We start from the raw sequence: 20,024 nt of genomic DNA, 5'->3' as shown, positions 1-20,024 counted from the left end.
TCCCTAGGCTATATGTCTCTTGTGCTTATTATAACTCTACATATTATGACAATAAACCTGACAAGTTAGTAAAAGAAAATACTAAGATGTAGGTGTTCTTATTATAAGTGGCACTCAATGAGTTATATACTATATGTTGACATCATATGGACCTAAGCACTGTGCCTATATAGGCTTCATTCTTACAGTAACTCATAAAATCTTAGATTTTTAGAATCAGGTATTCAGGTGCTTGATGGCAGGGACTGTGTTGACTCATCTTTGCATTTCTACTGGTTGATGTAAGTATGGTTAGTCAATATAGTCAATAACTATTAATTGAAGGAACAATTAACTCTCTAAGTTGTTGAAGAGACTTGCAGCTATTTCTTTTTCTAAAATTTTTTTTTAGATTTCTTTGTTTTTATTTGAAAGACAGAGTTATAGACAGAATTCTTCCATGCACTGGTTTACCTCCCAAATGGCCACCGGCTGGAGCAGTGCCAATCCAACATCAGGAAGTTCTTCTGGGTCTCCTATGTGTGTCAGGTGCCCAAGGCTTTGGGTCGCCCTCTGCTACTTTCCGAGGCACACTGGCTTGCAGCTATTTATAAGCAGTCACAGCATAGCATTAATGTTTCTAGGACTTTGACTTTCTCAATATTATTGCATTTTTAGTAAAAACATATTAAAATTCAATACAAACCATTTCAGATTTTTTGTTCTTGTTCTTTTTTTTTTTTGAAAGTCAAAGTGATAGAGATGGAGAGACCTTTCATCTGCCAGTTCACTCCCCATATAGCTGCAACAGCCAGGCTGGGCCAGGCCAAAGCCAGGAGCTTCATCTGGGTCTGCCACTTGGGTGGCAGAAGCCCAAGCAGGAAGCTGGATTGTTAGTGGAACAGCCAGGACTCAGAACTGGCACCCATGAGGGATGCTGGTGTGGCAGCCGGTGGCTTAGCCACAGGGCCAGCCCGTTTATTTCTTTTTTAAAGTTTCATTTGGTTTCTTTTATTTGCTTATTGGTTTGTTTTAAAGGCAGAGTTACAAGGAGAGAGAGAGAGAGCTCTTTCATCCACGGGTATACCACCCAAATGGCCACCAACTGGAGCAGTGCCAGTCTAAAACCAGGAGCTTCTTCTGGGTCTCCCATGAGAGTGCAGAAATCCAAGTACCTGGGCCATCCTCTGCTGCTTCCCCAGGAGCATCAGCAAGGAGTTAGATCAAAAGTGGCCCAGCCAGGGCTCAAACTGGTGCCCATTTGGGATGCCAGTGTTGGAAACCATAAATCCAACTTTCACTGCAGTGAGAAGAAACAAAAAAAGTTTATAGAGAGTTATTGTTTAATTTACTGAATGAAAATCAGAAAGCATGGTGTGTATATGCTTGTGGCTGTGTTTGAGACACAGACATGGTGGGTTAGGAGAATGTCACTAGTCAAAATAAAGGAGATTTTGAAGCCTTTGCAAAATCAGCAACCCCTGAGCTGAGTTTTGAAAACCCATAGGGAGATAGAGTTTAGGTTGTGGGTGGTTGGGAAGGTGTTTCTGGTGAAATAGCCAATAAGAGAATCTGTAAGAAAGGCCTGGAGTGAAGAACTTGTCTTATTTTGAAAATTCAAATTGGGAGGAAGGAACATGAATAGGGATGAGATTGGAGAGAGGAATGATGATTGGCTCATTATGAGTTTTATTCTGGAAAAAACAGGCCAGCACTATGGCATAGCTGGCAACGATGCTGCCTGCAATGCCAACATCCCATTGACACTGGCTTGAAGCCCCCCTGTTTGACTTCAGGTCTAGCTCACTGCTAATGCATCTGAGAAAGCAGTAGAGGATGACCTTGGGCTCCTGCACCACATGGGATACCTGGGTGGAGTTCCTGGCCCCTGGCTTCAGATGGTCTCCGCTCAGTTCTGACCATTTGTGGCCATGCAGTAGGGGGTAAAACACCAACTGGAAGATCTTTGTCTCTCCTTCTCTGTAGTGCTGTCTCTGAGATAAAATAAATACCTCCCCCCTTTTAAAAATGAGGTAGAGATCATTAGAGTAGAGAGAGCTTAAATGGTTTGCTGTCATCCTTGTAAATGGGAGAGAAAGATCTAGAGCATAAGTAACAAACAGTCCTGTACTAGAATGACACCTTCTATAGTTCAGAGCCTGTATTTTCCAAGCTGTTTTACTTTCTTCTTAGAAATATACCAGACTTGGACTGTTCAAGGCAGCAACACTCAAATGTACATCCTAAATAGGGTGAGGGGGTGGGCCGGGCTGCAACGTTAACCAGCTCATACAAGGCCAAATGGAAGGCCAGACTATGCCTGATGCTGGCCTAAAACCCAATGGCATGTATGGGAACTGGGCCTGGGAGTGGGTCAAGTGGAGGAACTTGGAAAGCTCCCCTGGTGGGTCATAGTTCCCGCTGCTGAACACATGGTCTAGACCTGGGGGTCGGACAAGCTGGGCAAAGTAGCTCCAATGGCTTGGTAATGTGTGGGTTGATAATGCAACGGGATGGACCAGGCAGGGCCGAGCAAACCTTAGCCCACAAGCAAAATTAGAAATCAGGATGGAGCACAGGTCATGCCTAGCTAGGCACTTGCACTTACTGGTCTGCATGAGCCAGAGAGACGTTAAGCCACAGCATCATGGGCAGGGGCTGGGACAGGTTAGGGGCTGAGCCAAGCTGAGTCAGAGCAACCACTGGCATACGTGCAATCTATGGCTGGGAACAGGCCTGGTTGGAGAGCTAGAGGGACACCCTAGCTGGGTTGAGATTCCCACCAAGGAGCATGGGGGTTGGAATTGGGGCTGTGTTCTGATCTGGACATGGTTATAGTTTCCATTGGTAAAAGTGTGGACTGGGACTGGACGCACCAAGCCGGGCCAGACTCCAACACCATCTGGTACTCTGGAGGACCAGGGTAAATGTGGGACCGACTAGGCTAGGTCTCAGCCCCTACTGAGCCATGTGTGAGCTGTATGTGGGTATGGACGAGCCTTGGCTGGGCTGAAACATGCAATAGTAAGAACCAGATTGGGTTGAAGGTCAGTCAGGAAAAGCCACTGTTCCTGCTAGGACAGGAGGTGAACTGAGTAGTGCTGGCTCATGGACCCATTGGTATGCGCAAAATCTGACATTAGGAGAGGTTCTGGTGGAGGAGCCTGGGCAACTCCTCTGGCAGGACACAGACCCTGCAGGTAAGTGCAAGAAGCATGGAAGGAAACAGCCCAAAATAGGCCATGGGAAGTTTCCACCTGGCATACATTTGGCATTGGTTAGGGGGCAGAGCAGGCTGAACCAGTTCACATCACCCACTGGTGAATCTGAGCACCAGAACAGTGTGAGTTGAGCCAGGTTTGGTAGCAAAAAAAAACAGTGCCCATCATGAAAAGCCAAGGTGAGGTGACCTGTACCAGATATGACCACAGCAGCCACCCAGCACATGTGAGAACCAGGGAGGGAGGGGGCAGAGCCAGCAGGGAGAATGTGGGGGGAGGGCCTCTGCTGCTGGACAGCTACTCCCACTGGAGAGCATGAGCTGGGATGGAGGCAGACCAGACTAGACAGGGCTACAACAGCTGTGGACCGCATGTGGACTAGATCAGGGAAAAGCCAGGATGGGTGGATTGTTCCTATGGGTGCAAAAAATAAAAAAAATTAGAGTGTGTGAGGGTTGGTTGGGCTTAGCTGCAGCATCAGCTGGCAGAAGCTGGCACTTGGGACTAATTCTGTGAAGTTACACTGCAGAACCACCTGGAGAGTGCATAATCTGGGAGTGGTAGTGGCCTAGAAGGGAAATAGTGCGCACCTCCCTCTCTTGGGTTACCACTCCCACTGGAGGGCATGAAAACCAGGACAGGGGCAGGGGTGGCTAGACAGAAAGACACCCAACAGCATGTGTATAGGCTGGATAGTTGGGCTGATTGGGTTGAACTGGGCTTCAGTGCCCATTGACATGTATGACAGCTGAATGGGATGTGGGACAGACTGGACTAGTCTGCTGTACATATTGGCAAGCATGGGAACCAGGGTAGGGGATGGGCCTGGTGGAGGTGGTTGTGGGTCACTCCTACTAGGCTTCAGCTCCCACTGGTTTCTGTAAGGGCCGAGTGTGTGCTGGGCAGAATCAGGCTGGACTGTAGCCCCCATTGGTGCCAGTGGAAGACAGGACTGGAAACAGAACTGACCCAGCAATTGCAACCACCAGCTGATTTGGGCAGTGGAATATACCGGGCGCTGATCTTGCAAGTACACACAAGAATCTTGTCTGGGGTCACCTCAGACCAAGTTTCTTTGGGGATCTCCTCAGTCAAACTGCCGGTCTCAGAACCCTAACCATGAAAAGACAGAAGACAGAACAAGTCAGTCAACTACCTCAGCCATATGTTGACAATGAAAAACTGGGCAAACGGATACTCTAAGATGGATTATGTCAATCAGTGGATTCTTCAGCAGCCTCATAGTGCTTGGAATACCGAGATTGTCAGCAATGCACAACTATTGAACTATCAAAACCACTTGAGCAAGAACCTCGGAGCATGCCTCACATCTGGGACCTGAGGTGGGTGGGAGACTGGATAGGACTTCTCCCTTAAAATCCCCCTTTACCTCAGATACAGAAAAAAACAATGTAGAAATAATAGTCTTACCCACTTTCCTGTAGCCCTTGAACCTTTTTGCCCTAATTAACTATGTAAGGATTGTCAAAAATAAAGAAAAAAAGAAATATACCAGACTTTTAGCAGATTCCACTTTTCCAGTCACTGGGAAGAATAGCATGCGTTAAGGGATAGACATTGGACCTGGCAGCTATGATGCCTCCCGTGTTGGAGTGTCTGGGTTTGGGACCCGCTGTTCCTGCAATTCCAGCTTCTTACTGATGTACATCCTGAGATACTCAAGTTCCTGGCCCTCGCCACCCACTTGTGACACTCAGAATGCTTCAGGCTTCTAGCTCTAGCCTGGCCCAGACCTAACTTCTGTGAACATTTGGAGAGTGAGCTAGCAGAGGGAGGACCTCTCCTTTCTTCTTCTTTTTTTTTTGAAAGATCTTGATTAAAAGATTTATTTATTTATTGGAAAGTCAGATATACAGAGAGGAGGAGAGACAGAGAGGAAGATCTTCCGTCTGATGATTCACTCTCCAAGTGAGTGCAACGGCCGATGCTATGCCGATCCAAATAATTATGTTTTTTATTTTTTCCCACCCACCCCAGGTCCTGGATGTGGGGCATGCTCTGAGATTCCTGGAAATTTTTTTTAATTTTTTAAATAAAAGATTGATAAATGTGCTTTAATTAATATACAATTAAAACAAAAATTGCCTTTAGTTTCTATTAAATATGAGTGTTATTACCATCTGTAGTTCCACCCCCAAGTTATCTTACTTCTGTCCGTGAAATGGCCTCTTGACTATGACCAGTTGACGTGCTTAGATGTCTTTATCCTTTTGTTTTACTCAGCCATTAAAAACAATAAAATTCTCGGCCCGGTGGCGTGGCCTACCAGCTAAAGTCCTCACCTTGAAGGCACCAGGATCCCATATGGGTGCCGGTTCTAATCCCAGCAGCTCCACTTCCCATCCAGCTCCCTGCCTGTGGCCTGGGAAAGCAGTAGAGGACGGCCCAAGCCTTTGGGACCCTGCACCCATGTGAGATACCTGGAAGAAGTTCCTGGATCCTGGCTTGGGATCGGCATAGCATTGGCCGTTGCGCTCACTTGGGGAGGGAATCATCCGACAGAAGATCTTCTTCTCTGTCTCTCCTCTCTGTATATCTGACTTTCCAATAAAATAAATAAATCTTATTAAAAAAATGAAATTCTACCATTTGCAACAAAATGTTCCCAACTGGAGACCATTATGTTCAGTGAACCAAGCCACTCCAAATGGACAAATAGCATATGTTCTCTCTGATGTAAGGCAACTTTCATGCAAAATCCAAGATCAATAGATATGTAGGTAAGCATGTAAATACATGTATTTATCTAGAGGATCTGTATAATGGAGGCAAGTATATCATGAAGTGGAAATATATTGTAGTATGCATCTCCATCTCTGAATAAAAGATGACTCCCACTGAAACTGTTAAAAGATTTTGACATTAGAATGCTGGACTTTGTACCATTCTCTATACATAAAATACAAGGATCCACTTGAGTAAAAGAATAATGGACTTGTGACGGTTGCTGAGAGATTAAACTGTTGTTACAATATAGAGGAAAATAGTGTGTCAGAGAGGGTGGAAGGGAAATCCCTGAGCCTAAGAAACTGTATCATAAAAAATAAACAATTTTTAAAAGATAAAATAGGGCCCAGCACGATGGCACAGTGGTTAAGGTCCTCGCCTTGCATGCCTGGGATCCATATAGGCGCTGGTTCTAATTCTGGCAGCCCCGCTTCCCATCCAGCTCCCTGCCTGTGGCCCGGGAAAGCAGTCGAGGATGGCCCAAAGCTTTGGGACCCTGCACCCGCATGGGAGGCCTGGAAGAGGCTCCTGGTTTCGGATTGGCTCAGCTCCAGCTGTTGCAGCCACCTGGGGAGTGAATCATTGGACAGAAGATCTGTCTCTGTCTCTCCTCTCTGTATATTTGCCTTTCCAATAAAAATAAAATAAATCTTTAAAAATAAATAAATTAAATAAAATAAACAATTTAATGGCAAAAAAATACTCTCTGCAGACTTAACTTTTAGATGGAATTTTCATTGCTATTATAAAAATTAATTGAAAATTCACATGACATGAAAATATTTTATATTTGAAAAGATAGAAATGAGAACCAAATGACCAAAATATTTAAAAACTATTTTTAAACTAGGAGTTCAAATATAATGCATTGTTATGCCTATTCACTCTTCTCATCTGTAGTAAAGATAATATATCAAAGTGGTTGCATCATAAACTACTTAAATATACTTTATGAAAGAAAAACCATTGCTTATTGAATTGTTATATCACTTTTCTGTATTTTCTTTTTTTTGTGTGTGTGTGTGTGTGTTTTTTTTTTAATTGTTGCTTACATTGTATTATGTAGTACAGTTTTATAGGCACTGGGGATTCCCCCCACCCCTCCCACACCCCTCCCCCCATGGTGGATTCCTCCACCTTGTTGCATAACCATAGTTCAAGTTCAGTTGAGATTCATTGCTTGCAAACACATGCCTAGCATAAAGTTCAGCGTCTTATTGTCCAGATAAGTTCAGTGGCCTCTTGGGGAGACCTTCTATGGTCTGAAGATAGGTCTAACAGAGTAAAGATCCGGTCAGTTAAAAGGCCCAACAAGGCCTCAGTATCAATATACAACATTATGGAATTAATTGACATAGTATTGGGTAAACAATATGTTAAAAATAATGCAATTTCCATTCTTCGAAACATCTGGGTTGAGACAGTATCAATGACAGGTTCAAAAAATAACAAACAACCAAACAAAAAATTACAGGTTAAATCAAGGCAAACATGTGGTATCTAATCTTTTGGGATTCGCTCATTTCCCTTAGCATTATAGTTTCCAGTTGTGCCCATTTAGCCACAAAGAACTGCATTTTGTTTTTTTTAATAGCTGAGTAGTATTCCATGGAGTAGATGAACCAAAGCTTTCTTATCCAATCTTCTGCTGATGGGCATTTCGGTTGCTTCCATGTTTTTGCAATTACTGATTGTGCTGCAATGAACATAGGGGTGCATGTATTTTCAAATCTATTATTTTCTAAAACTTAATCCTTACAAACTACTATATTTAGCCATTTTGTTCTCATCTTGAGATGGTAGAATAACATGCAGAAAGGAAGAATTAGTAATAAATTTATTGAGAAAATTATTTGTTTTGTGTTTTTTTATCCCAGTCTTTTTTTTTTTTTTTTTAGCATTGATTTATTTTTATTGGAAAGTCAGATTTACAGAGAGGAGGACAGACAGAGAGGAAGATCTTCCATTTGCTGGTTCACTCCCAAAGTGGCCGTAAACGGCTAGAGCTGCACCGATCTGAAACCAGGAGATTCTTCCGGGTATCCCACATGGACGCTGGGTCCCAAGGCTTTCGGCTGTCCTTGACTGCTTTCCCAGTTCACAAGCAGGGAGCTGGATGGGAAGTGGGGCAGCCAGGACTAGGAACTGTATTCTCTCTCCCTTTCTCATCTCCTACCACCTCTGTCCTGTTTCTGCCCCACTGGAGTAAAGCTCCTAAAGTACAAAAAAAATAGTTTACTTAATTTAATTTTTTTATAAAGATTTATTTATTTTCATTACAAATTCAGATATACAGAGAGGAGGAGAGAGAGAGGAAGATCTTCCGAACAATATTTCACTCCCCAAGTGACTGCAACGGCCGATGCTGAGCCTATCTGTAGCCAGGATCCAGGAACTTCCTTCAGGTCTCCCACACGGGTACAGTGTCGCAAGGCTTTGGACCATCCTTGACTGCTTTCCCATGCCACAGGCAGGGAGCTGGATGGGAAGTGGAGCTGCAGGGATTAGAATTGGTGCCCATATGGGATCCTGGCTCATGCAAGGTGAGGACTTTAGCTGCTAGGCCACGGTGCCAGGCCCGTATTTTTTATTTATTTATTTTTTATTTATTATAAAGTGTTGCTGCAGCGTACTCTTCAAAATGTTGGTAGGGAAAGAATTCAGGGTAAGTTTTAGGGTCTACAATGTGGCATGAAAAGTTAAGTCATTGCTTGCAACACTGGCATCCTATATTGGAGTCCTGATTCATGTCCCAGCTGCTCTGGTACTGATCCAACTCTGCTGAAGTGTCTGGGAAATCAGTGGAAGTGGAGCCCAGCTACTCATGTGGGAGACCTGGATGGGCTTGTTGGGTTTTGTTGACCCACCTCAACTTTCGTGGACATTTGGGACTGAAGCTCTTTCTTGCTCTTTCTCTCTCTCTGTGTGCGTGCATTGCTATACCTTTGAAACAAGTAAATAATTCTCTTAGGATAAGATTTGGGGACCTGTGTTACAGCTTTTGTTATGCTGGCATCCAATTTAGGTGGGCACTGGCTTGTGTCCTGGCCATTCCACATCCAGCTCCCTGCTAATGGCTCTAGTGTTTGAGCCCCTGCTACCCACGTGGAAGACCTGGAAGAAGTTCCTGGCTCCTGGCTTTTGCATGGCCCAGAGCTGGCTGTTGTGACCATCTGGGAAGTAAGACAGCATTTGAAATAGCCCTTGGGCCTGGCACAGTAGCGTAGTAGCTAAAGTCTTTGCCTTGAACATGCCAGGATCCCATATGGGCACCAGTTCTAATCCCGGCAGCCCCGCTTCCCATCCAGTTTGCTGCTTGTGCCCTGGGAAAGCAGTTGAGGATGGCCCAAAGCTTTGGGGCCCTGCACCTGCACAGGAGATACAGGAGAAGCTCCTGGCTCCTGGCTCCGGATTGATTCAACTCCAGCCATTGTGGTCACTTGGGGAGTGAACCATCAAATGAAAGATGTTTCTCTCTGTATATCTAACTTTCCAATAAAAATAAATAAATCTTTTTTTAAAAAAGAAAGAAATATCCCTTTTACTGTTTCTAGCTCAGTAACTCTGATTTTCAAAGATAAGTAAATAAATATATATACACATATATATATTTAAAATTTATTTTAAGTATATATGCTGCTGAAGTGAGCACAGTTTATTAATTTTTTTTTGGAAAAGTAGATACACAGAGAAAAGGAAATACTGAGAAATATATCTGTCCACTACTTCACTGGTTCACTCCTCAAGTGGCCATAGTGGCTGGAGCTGAGCTAATCCAAACCAAGTAGCCAAGAATTTCTTCCGGGTCTCTCATGTGGGTGCAAGGTCCCAAGGCTTTGGGCCACCACTGGCTGCTTTCCCAGGGCACAAGCAGGGAGCCAAATGGGAAGTGGGGCAGCCAGGACAGGAATCAGTGTCCATGTGAGATGCCAGGTGTGCAAAGCGAGGATTCTAGGCTACTGTGCCAGGCCCAGGTAAATAAATTTTACAAAAAGAACTTTTGGGGGAGGCTTCTGTGCAGTGTTCAAGTTGCTGAGTGAAATAGCCACATCACATATCAGAGTGTTGGTTCTAGTCCTAGCTAGATTTCTTTCGTTTTTTTTAAAGCGATCATTTCCAATTTATTTTACAAATATTTACTAACATCTATATTCGTGAAGCTTTACTATTAAGGAACGTAGAAATACTGTACAATAGCATGCAATTAAATGTCTCTATCCAATTCCAAGTTCAGAAATTTCTTGGAAAGTTGTCATGGAACGCAAACCGTTCAAAAGAATGTCCCGTGTTCCTCTTACCCCTAGCCCCGGCTGAGTAGTGCACCTCTCCTAGGACAGCACTGCCACAGCTGATAACCAACAGTGTGAAGCAAAGTGATAAGCTGGCTGCATTTCTGATCCAGCTCCCTACTATTGTGCACATCTGGGTCAACAAGTTTTGGCCCAAGTGCTTGGGTTCAGCCGCTTACTGTGGGCCCCTGGATGGAACTCTAGGCTCTTGGCTTTGGCTGACTAAAATCTAGTGATTAGGAGCATTTTGGGAGGAAACTAACAACTCTGTCTGCATCTGTTTCTTTTGCTGTCCCTTTCAAATTAAATGTATTAATAAAGTTTTTATATTTTGATATAAAACATTTTAGATTTTTTGTAATGTGCATTTTTCCATGAACTCTTTTGAATATAGTGTAATTATTACTATTAAGGTGAAGTGATAGAGGCAAGAAAGAAAAGGGGTTCTTGCATTGCTGGTGTACTCCCCACGTGCCTGTAATGGCTTGCGCTAGGTCAGGTCAAGGCCATGGGCCAGGTACTCCATATACATCTCCCACATGGGTGGCAGGAACCCAGACCTTGGAACCTGAGCAATTGTGTTGATACCTGCTGCCTCCCAGTGCATCAACCAAGAGCTGGGTTGGAAACAAAGTAGCTGGGCCTCAAATCAGACTCAGATAGGGAACATGGATGTGCCAAGCAACACTTTAATCTGTACCACAATAACCACCCAATTATCTTTTTAAGAAGAATTTTATGAATCATTAACTTCCATAATCACTGTAAAACAGCTTTCCAAGTGTTTTTTTTTCTTATGTATTATGAAATATTAGCACATTTAATGGTGTTGTCAGATTTTTTAATCCCTTGTCAGAAGAAATAGTGTCATAGAACCTACATATTCAAATTGATTGTATCATTTAATAGGAAAATGTTTGTGGTCAGGCTGATGTATTTAGATTTTAATTTTTAATTTTGTTGGATAACAATTCTTAAAGGATGTACTTTCTCCTACAGATTGATCAGACAGCTGATGCAAGTTTTTTGGGCTGGGTTATTGCTTCATTTAGTCTTGGCCAGATGGTAGCTTCACCTATATTTGGCCTATGGTCTAATCATAGGCCGAGGAAAGAACCTCTCATTGTCTCCATCTGTATCTCGGTGGCAGCCAACTGCCTCTATGCTTATGTCCACATCCCGGCTTCTCATAATAAATACTACATGTTGGTTGCTCGTGGATTGGTGGGATTTGGAGCAGGTAATATGTTTTTTTTCTCTCTCACTGTTTAATAATAAAAGCACTTCCTCAATATTTAATAGTAAAAAAAATTTGCTATTCTTACATTCTATTTTTTGTTATTCAAAACTTTAACTGTATGTATTCTTCTTCTTTTTATTACCTAAGAGGAGCTTCTTGTGAAGGAAAAGATTTATTTCATGTTAGTTTGGAGGTTGCAGCTCAGGGTCTGGCAGCCCAGTAGTCTGGTGTCTGGAGGACACCGGGCATGGTGCTGTGGAAGAATGATCGTGCACTGAGCTAGGGAGCAGGAAGAACAGTGAGGCAGAACTGGAGCATAAATCATTACCCCTCCATTGAGAACCACTCTCTGAGATCAGGCCCCCTCAGTGGCTTAAATGAATCTCGCCAGACCCACCTCTCAATGGCCTGAATTAGGTCAAATATCTATCTTTAATCCATGAGCCATTAACATCGAGACCTCAGAGTTTAAACAACTGTATAAGAAAGGGGAGCATCAGTGCCCCTACAACATTGTGTTTTCATATTACTGAAAGTCCTGTGCTCCATTGATGGATGACTTGGTTCACCTCAGTCATTAAGCGGAAATAGCAAAGAGGGGTGGACAAATGGGGAGTGGAAAGGGAAATCCCAATGCCTGTTAAACTGTGCCATAAAAAAGAATAAAAATAAATAAATCAATCTTTTAAAAAAAGAAGAAATAGTGACTACAGTGTTGGCTAAATATGTCTTTTCTATAGAGTCAAATTAAGTTTTATTTTATAAACTGGTAGATAATTTCCTTCATTTTGGATTACTGTTTTTTCTTTCCCCTTAGGAAATGTGGCAGTTGTTAGATCATACATTGCTGGTGCCACTTCCCTTCAGGAAAGAACAAGTTCCATGGCGAATACAAGCACATGCCAAGCATTAGGCTTTATTCTAGGTCCAGGTGAGTGTTTTCTACTTGTTTTCTCTTCAATCTAAATTGAGGGAACCTTTGAGATTCAAATATTAAATAGAAGTTAAGTGTAGAATCTTATCATTGAAGGGAAGAAGGTGAAACTAATTATGTTTTATAAAGATTTGTTTGAAAATTGGAGCTGACAATGTGATGTAGTAGGTCAAGCCACAGCCTGGGATGACAACACCCCATACGGATGCCGGCTGGAGTCATGGCTGCTCGACTTCCGATACAGCCCCTGCTGATGTGCCTGGGAAAGAAATGGAAGGTGGTCCAAATCTTTGGGTCCCTGCACCCATGTGAGACACCCAGAGGAAATTCCAGGCTCCTGGCTTTGGATAAGCCCATCTCTGGCCATTGTGGCTATTTGGGGATTGAACCAGTGCATGGAATGTCTCTCTATATATCTTTCCATCTTACTTTGTAATTATCACTTTCAAATTAAAAAAATGTTTTTAAAGATTTATTTTATTTTTATCGCAAAGTCAGATATACAGAGAGGAGGAGAGACAGAGAGGAAGATCTTCTGTCCGATGATTTATCCCCCAAGCAACCACAACGGCTGGAGCTGAGCCGATCCGAAGCCAGGAACCAGGAACTTCTTCCGGGTCTCCCATGCAGATACGGGGTCCCAAGCTTTGGGCCGTCCTTGACTGCTTTCCCAGGCCAAAAGCAGGGAACTGGATGTGAAGCAGAGCTTCTGGGATTAGAACCGATGCCCATATGGGATCCTGGCACATTCAAAGCGACGACTTTAGCTGCTAGGCCACGGCGCTGGGCCCTCAAATAAAAATTTGAAATAAATAACGTTTATTTTTTAAAAAAGAAGTTTTGGTTAAAGAGAGAGGCAAAGACAGGAAAAGAAAAGCCTTCTTTCTGTTGTTTCACTCCTCAGGCTGAGCTAATCCAAAGCAAGGGGCCAGAAACTTCTGGCTCTCTCATACAGGTGGCACATGGGCTCTCTTTCATTGCTTTTCCCAGGCTATTAATAGGAAGTAGGATTGAAAGTGGAGCAATTGCCACACGAACTGGATCTCGTATGGGATGCCTACATTACAGATGGCAACTTCAGGTGTAGTACCACAACACTGACTCTAGGTAATGACTATTTTTGATCCAGTGAGGCTAGGCTCATTTTACCTTGACACTAGTTCCCTAGATTAAGTACTGTTGATCCTGTGAGGACATCAGGGCCGAGAGAATCTAAGTACACTGTTCAAGGTCATGCAGATAATAAAACAGACATCTGGATATTTACTTTTTATCGCAAAGTCAGTTATACAGAGAGGAGGAGAGACAGAGAGAAAGATCTTCCATCCGATGATTTACTTCCAAAGTGATCACAATGGCTGGAGCTGAGCTGATCTGAAGCCAGGAGAAAGGAGCCTCTTCTGGGTCTCCCATGGGGTTCAGGGTCCTAGGTTTTGGGCAGTCCTTGACTGCTTTCCTAGGGCACAAGCATGGAGCTGGATGTGAAGTGGGGCTGCCGCGATTTTAGCCAGGGCTCGTATGGGATCATGGCACTTGCAAGGAATCCCATATGAGCCCTTTAGCTGCTAGGCTATTATGCTGGCCCTATTTATAATTTTTTCCAAGAGATTTATTTATTTTTGTTGGAAAGGCAGATTTGCAGAGATAAGGAGAAGCACAAAGATCTCCCATCTGCTGGTTCACTCCTCAAACGGCTGCAACAGCCTTAGGTGAGCTGATCTGAAGCCAGGACCAGGGATCTTCTTCTGGGTCTCCCATGTAAAAGCAGGGGGTCTCAAGGCTTTGGGCTGTCCTCTATTGCTTTCACAGGCCAAAAGCAGGGAGCAAGAGGGAAAGTCGAACAGCTTACTGGGACATGAACCAATGCCCATATGGGATCCTGGTGCATGCAAGGCAAGGATTTAGCCACTGAGTCATCAGGTTGGACCCTCTTTATTCCTACCTTTATGTCTTTTCTAAGGTTGATGAAAATGGGAGAGGTTTTTTTTTTTCATTGTTGCCTTTGCGCTTAAAAGCCAGAGAGACATAGAGAGCTCTCCTCTGCTGGATCTTTCTCCAAAAGTCTGTAATCGCTCAGGCTGGAGCATGCCAAAGTCAGGAACCAAGAACTCAGTCCATGTCTTCCACATGGGTGCAGGAACCTAAGAATTTGAGCCTGATTGCCGCCTCCCAGGGTCCTCATTGTAGAAAGATGGGATGGTGACTGTGACTCAAACAACAATATTCTCACATAGCATGCAGGTGTCTTAACCACTAGGCTAGACACCCATCCCCGAGCAATTTTTTAAAAAGGCTACTGTCTTTCTAGAACTTTCACTGACAAGCTGGCTTGATGAGTTTATATTGGGGTGGGTGTTTGGTGCAGTGATCAAGTTACCACTAGGGGTGTCACATCCTATGTGTGAATTTGGATTTGTGTCCTGGCTACTCTACTTCTAATCCCACCATCCTGCTGATGTACACACTGGGGCGGGGGGCAAGGAGGGCAGCAGATGATGGCTAAAATAATCAGGTCTGTGTTGGGAGACTCATGTTGAATTCTGGGCTCCTGGCTTTGGGCTAGTCAGCTCAGCTATTTGCAGGTATTTGAGGAGTGAAACCACATATGGAATATCTTTCTGTATCTGTGTCTCTCTGTCTTTCAAATAAAATGAAAAAAAAAATCCTTAAAAATTGATATTTAATACTTTCCCAAGGCAAATTAATTTTCTGCTGAGAAATTAGTCTTTTAAGTTTAAACAATCTGAAAAACTATATGATTGGTTTATGCCTTAAATATTGCTGTGATGTAAAGTGTACGAGGACAGGCCAGGGTCTTTTCTGTTTATCACTCTACCCTGTGTATCTAGCACTGTACCTTACATACACTGAAGTTTTCAATTAACATTGTTTACCAAATTAGAAGTGTTTTGAAGATGATCTCATTCAAAACCTTCTGTTATAGGTGGGTGATTGTAGCTCATAATATATTGGGTGACTTTTCCAATAATGATAACTACTCAAGAAGTACTAACATTTGTTGCAGGATTACCAAACTTTTAGTACTATTCTGCATACTTAAGTCACTTTAGGGTGTCTTAATCCTCATCCTCAAATAATGTGCAAATTATTGACAGAGCCATATACGGAATCTAAATCAGGGGAGTAGATTAGTACAGTCCCAATCTAGTTTTTATCACAGTTCCAAATTTAGGAGTAATTACATATAATTTTGTTTCTGTTTACATAGTAATATTTACAGTATTTTTACCTATAAGGTTCTTTCTTTAAGAGAAATTTTTAAAACTTTTATAATTTTAATATTTTAAAATTATAAACTTTTATAATTTTAATAATTTTAATATTACAGATCTAGCATATATTTTTATATGCTGTCTGTATAGTTGTGTTTTATTCAGCAAAAGAGTAATGTTTTTGCCCCTCTTCCAATTGATTTTCTTGTCCCTGTTGAGAACGTGTGATATAGACAGTCGCTTCCAATTCTGTGCTAAATCGTTTATATTTGGTTTGCATGTACTGGCTGTCTAATAACTTTTATTTTTTATTTTAAAAGTTTTTCAGACTTGTTTTGCACTCATTGGAGAGAAGGGTATAACATGGGATGCGATCAAGCTGGAGATAAACATGTACACTGCTCCGGTTTTACTTGGGGCCTTCCTGGGAGTTTTAAATATTATCCTGATCCTTACTGTATTAAGGTAATTAGCTGGATTTAAAAACTAGTTTTGTAGATTGTAAAATTTAACAAACTGTCATTAGTAGAGTAAGTGTCCCTATGATGTCTTTATTTGGTTTTGATATTTATAATTATACTCATATTTTTAATCAAATACAGCATGTGGTACTGATAAAATAATAGAAAACCTGATAAATGAGAACAGATCATGAAGGTCTTTGAATACTGGATGTTTTATCTTGAGTTATTATGTTTCTTCTTAGGAGAGTGGCATGAAATAAATGTTTTGAGTAATGAATTAGTATCAGCATTAAATATGAAAGTAAATATTAATGTATATGACCAGGCTTCACAAAGTTCATGGAAGATTCTTATTAACCTTTAATTCTTTTTTTCCCTGAAATTTTTGAAGCTCCTTTATATATCTTCTAATCTATTAAAAGATGTTTTCTAAAACTTAGAAGTTTGCTACTTTATATATTTTTTAGAGTGCATTATCCAGTTATCCTGAAATGTTTGTAACTAATGTTTGAAATTATTGAAAATTTTCACATATTGACTACAGTAACTTATGTAGTTTTGAGTGATTTGGGACATTTTTCATTTTATGTGATAATATAGGAATTATAACTTATATGTTAAGTATATTGGTTATATTGAGCTGATAATAACTTTGTTCCTCAAAAGACAAAGTATATCAGATTGTGAACAAAACAAAATGCTAGTAATTAATTTAAGCCGTTATTTGGTATTAAACATTTTATAGATCCAACATATGTTTTTCTTTTTAAGAGAACATCGAGTGGATGACTCAGGACGACAGTGTAAAAGTATTAATTTTGAAGAAGGTACTATTAACCTGTTTGAGTAGATTACTGACGTACTGTCATTGTGTTTCTAATGGTTCTGCCTGTGTGGTATTCACTTAGATTTTGCTTCTGAGGGCGATCGGGGAAGATCTTCAAAGGAGAATATTATCTAGATTGATTTTTTTAATCTAGATTGATTTTTTAAAAAGATTTATTTTGATATATTTGAGAGGCAGGGTTAAAGAGAAAGAGGGATTTTCTGTCCACTGCCAGATGGCTGCAACAGCCAAGGCTGGGCCAGGCCAAAGGCTAGGAGCCATGAGCTTTTGTCAGGTCTCTCACATGGGCACAGGGGTCCAAGTGTTTGAGCCATCTTTTGCTGGTTTCCAAGGCCATTAGCAGGTTGTTGGATTGGAAGGAAGCAGCCAGCACTCCCAAATTGGTGCTCAAAAGAGGATGCCAGCACTGTACGTGGCATCTTAACTTGCTAAGCCACAGTACCAGCCCCTTAAAGACTTATTTATTTAAAAGATATAACAACAAAGGGAGAGGAAAAGACAGAGAGATCTGTCTTCCATCTGCTGGCTCACTCCACAAATGACTGAAACAGCCAGGGCTGAGTTAGAAACCATATCTGGGATTACCACATTGGTGGCAATGGCCCAAGTACTTGAGCTATTTCTCCATTGCTCTCGTAGACATTTAACAAGAAATTAGACAGTAACTGGCACTACAATATGGGATTCTGGCATAGTAAGTGGTGGCTTAACTCACTGCATCACAATGCGAGTCCTTAAATTTACTTTTCTTCTTACTTCCTTTCTGTCAATCCTCCTTCATTCCTCCATTCCTTTCTTTCTTTTTTAGAAAAGGCCTGTCCATATGAGCTAATTTATGTTCATTATTGGAAAGAATAAAATCATGGCTAAAATGATTTAATCATCTTTTTAAAAAGATGTATGTGGTTTTTTTTTTTTTTTTGGAAAAGCAGATCAGATTTATGGAGAGGAGAGACAGAGAGGAAGATCTTCCATCTGCTGGTTTGCTCCCCAAATGGTCACAGCAGCTGATCTGAAGACAGGAGCCAGGAACCTCTTCTGGGTCTCCCACGTGGGTACAGGGTCCCAAGGTTTGGGGCCGTCCTCTACTGCTTTCCCAGGCCACAAGCAGGGAGCAGGTTGGGAACTAGAGTAGCTGGGGTGTGAATGGGAGTCCATAAGGGATCCTGGCACTTTGCAAGGTGAGGGTTAGCCAGTTGAGCCACTGCACAGAACCTTGGTTTATTGGTTTATTTTTAATAAACCAATACTCTAAACACTTTGAGATCTTTGGAATGATTTTGGTTACTTTACAATTATATGTGCCCATGTGCCTTTCTGTTTCTGCTGATTGTAAGAATCAGTAGAGTTTCTCTTTTCAATCTTTTTCTTTTGATTTACTTCACAAATGTACATTTTTGCCTTTTTGATTTTTCTATGATGCATAGTAGGTATCCAATCTGGCAAGTAGGTGCATTTAAAAAAAATAATAAGACATTGTTTCAGATGCGCTATTTTTATCCTGCTTGAGAAACATCCTGTCATGTGAACTCAGTCCTTACTGCAGTGAGTTTACAAAGTTGTATAACAGACAGTTTTTTTTTTTAAAGATTTATTTATTTTTATTACAAAGTCAGATATACAGAGAGGAGGAGGAGAGACAGAGAGGAAGATCTTCCATCCAATGATTCACTCCCCAAGTGAGCGCAATGGCCGGTGCTATGCCAATCCAAAGCCAGGAGCCAGGAACTTCTGGGTATCCCACACGGGTGCAGGGTCCCAAAGCTTTGGGCCGTCCTCGACTGCTTTCCCAGGCCACAAGCAGGGAGCTGGATGGGAAGCGGGGCTGCCGGGATTAGAACCGGCGCCCATATGGATCCTGGCGCGTTCAAGGTGAGGACTTTAGCTGCTTAGGCCATGATACTGGGCCCCACAGTTTTGTTGTACAAAGTATTTTTCACAACAGAAAAGTGGCTTTCGGTTACAGGTAGTTTTTGAACTAGGAAGAAGCATAACAATAGATGTTGGGGTTCAGTGAATCTGAGCAAGACTCTAAGACAAGTGAGATGATTTTAATGTCTAGTCCAAGGGGCAACCTCTTGCCATAAGCAAGAAGCACCCCAAACGAAATAATCATGGGGTTTTTATAGTAAAAGAATCAAAAGCTACATGACAGTGAGCAAGAACATGATTAGGGGCTTGCAGTGACACAAAGCAGAAAGCATGCAACAGGAATTTAGACAGAAATTTAGGGTTGGGGGTTCTGATCATATTGCTTCAACCCAGATAGTAATAAAATAGCATGCCTCAAAGGTAGCTGTCTTTCCCACAAATCCAAAAACTCCAAGGTTCTCCGTATCTCCTGCCTGCCTCCTGGTCTTCCAGGAAACAAGAGTTTTGCTCCTAACAGGATGCAGGTGTCTTTTTGGAGATTCCAGACTTCCAGGAGTACAGTCACCTTTACAATGAACCCTTTCAAATAGATTTCAGGTAGGGCTTATTCCAGATGTGTGAAGACCTGAACCAGGACAGTGACTATGAATGGAGAAAGGATAAGGAGTTTCTGTAGAAAACAAGACCACAGAATTCTGACGGACTGGAAGGAGAGTATTACTGATTAGCCGGAGTTGGTCAAGATATCTGTCAGTTTTAAAAGCTTTATTTGTTTATCTTTATTTAAAGGCAGAAAAGCAGAAAGAAAGTCATCTTTTATCCACTGGTTCACTCTCCAAAACCATACAAAAGTCAAGGCTGGGTCAGGCCAAGCAGAAACCGGAACTCAATCCAGGTCTTGCATGTGGGTGGCAGGGAGCCAGGTCCTGGAGCCAGGGTGCAAGTCAGTGGGGAGCTGCGATCACCAGCAGAGCTGGGACTCAGTCCAGGCCCCCAGTGTGAGCGGTGGGCATGCCAGGCAGGGTTTAGCCACTGAGTCAAATATCCATCCCACCTGCTAGAAAAATGAGAGAGAGGGGAAAAATTTAAGAAGGAAAATTGGCCAGAAAGAAAAGACAATTTTAATTTGGGCTAACCTGAGTATACTGTTATCCAAGAATATAAAACAATCCTGTAAATGTGTTTAAATTTGGTAGT

General features: G+C 42.1%; 1 protein-coding gene across 7 annotated transcripts in view; it reads left to right on the top strand.

The window, feature by feature from the left end:
- MFSD8 (major facilitator superfamily domain containing 8) overlaps nt 1-20,024 on the top strand; it is a 40,765-nt gene that overhangs the window by 11,209 nt on the left and 9,532 nt on the right. For 2 of the 7 annotated variants that reach the window (XM_040967021.1, XM_040967022.1), the window contains exons 4-7: nt 11,237-11,477; nt 12,295-12,408; nt 15,965-16,109; nt 16,880-16,935. In XM_040967021.1, the coding sequence (XP_040822955.1) occupies nt 11,237-11,477; nt 12,295-12,408; nt 15,965-16,109; nt 16,880-16,935 (556 nt within the window). Of the gene's footprint in view, nt 1-11,236; nt 11,478-12,294; nt 12,415-15,964; nt 16,110-16,879; nt 16,936-20,024 lie in introns of all 7 variants that reach the window. The other 5 variants (XM_040967023.1, XM_040967024.1, XM_040967025.1 and 2 more) reach the window with 5 other exon arrangements.

Source organism: Ochotona curzoniae, unplaced genomic scaffold, assembly GCF_017591425.1.
Source record: "Ochotona curzoniae isolate NIBS_2020 unplaced genomic scaffold, NIBS_Ocur_1.0 scaffold_4506, whole genome shotgun sequence".
In the NCBI taxonomy this organism is placed as follows: domain Eukaryota; kingdom Metazoa; phylum Chordata; class Mammalia; order Lagomorpha; family Ochotonidae; genus Ochotona; species Ochotona curzoniae.
The sequence above is the reverse complement of the archived record's forward strand: the minus strand, read 5'-3'. Positions and strand labels throughout refer to the sequence as shown.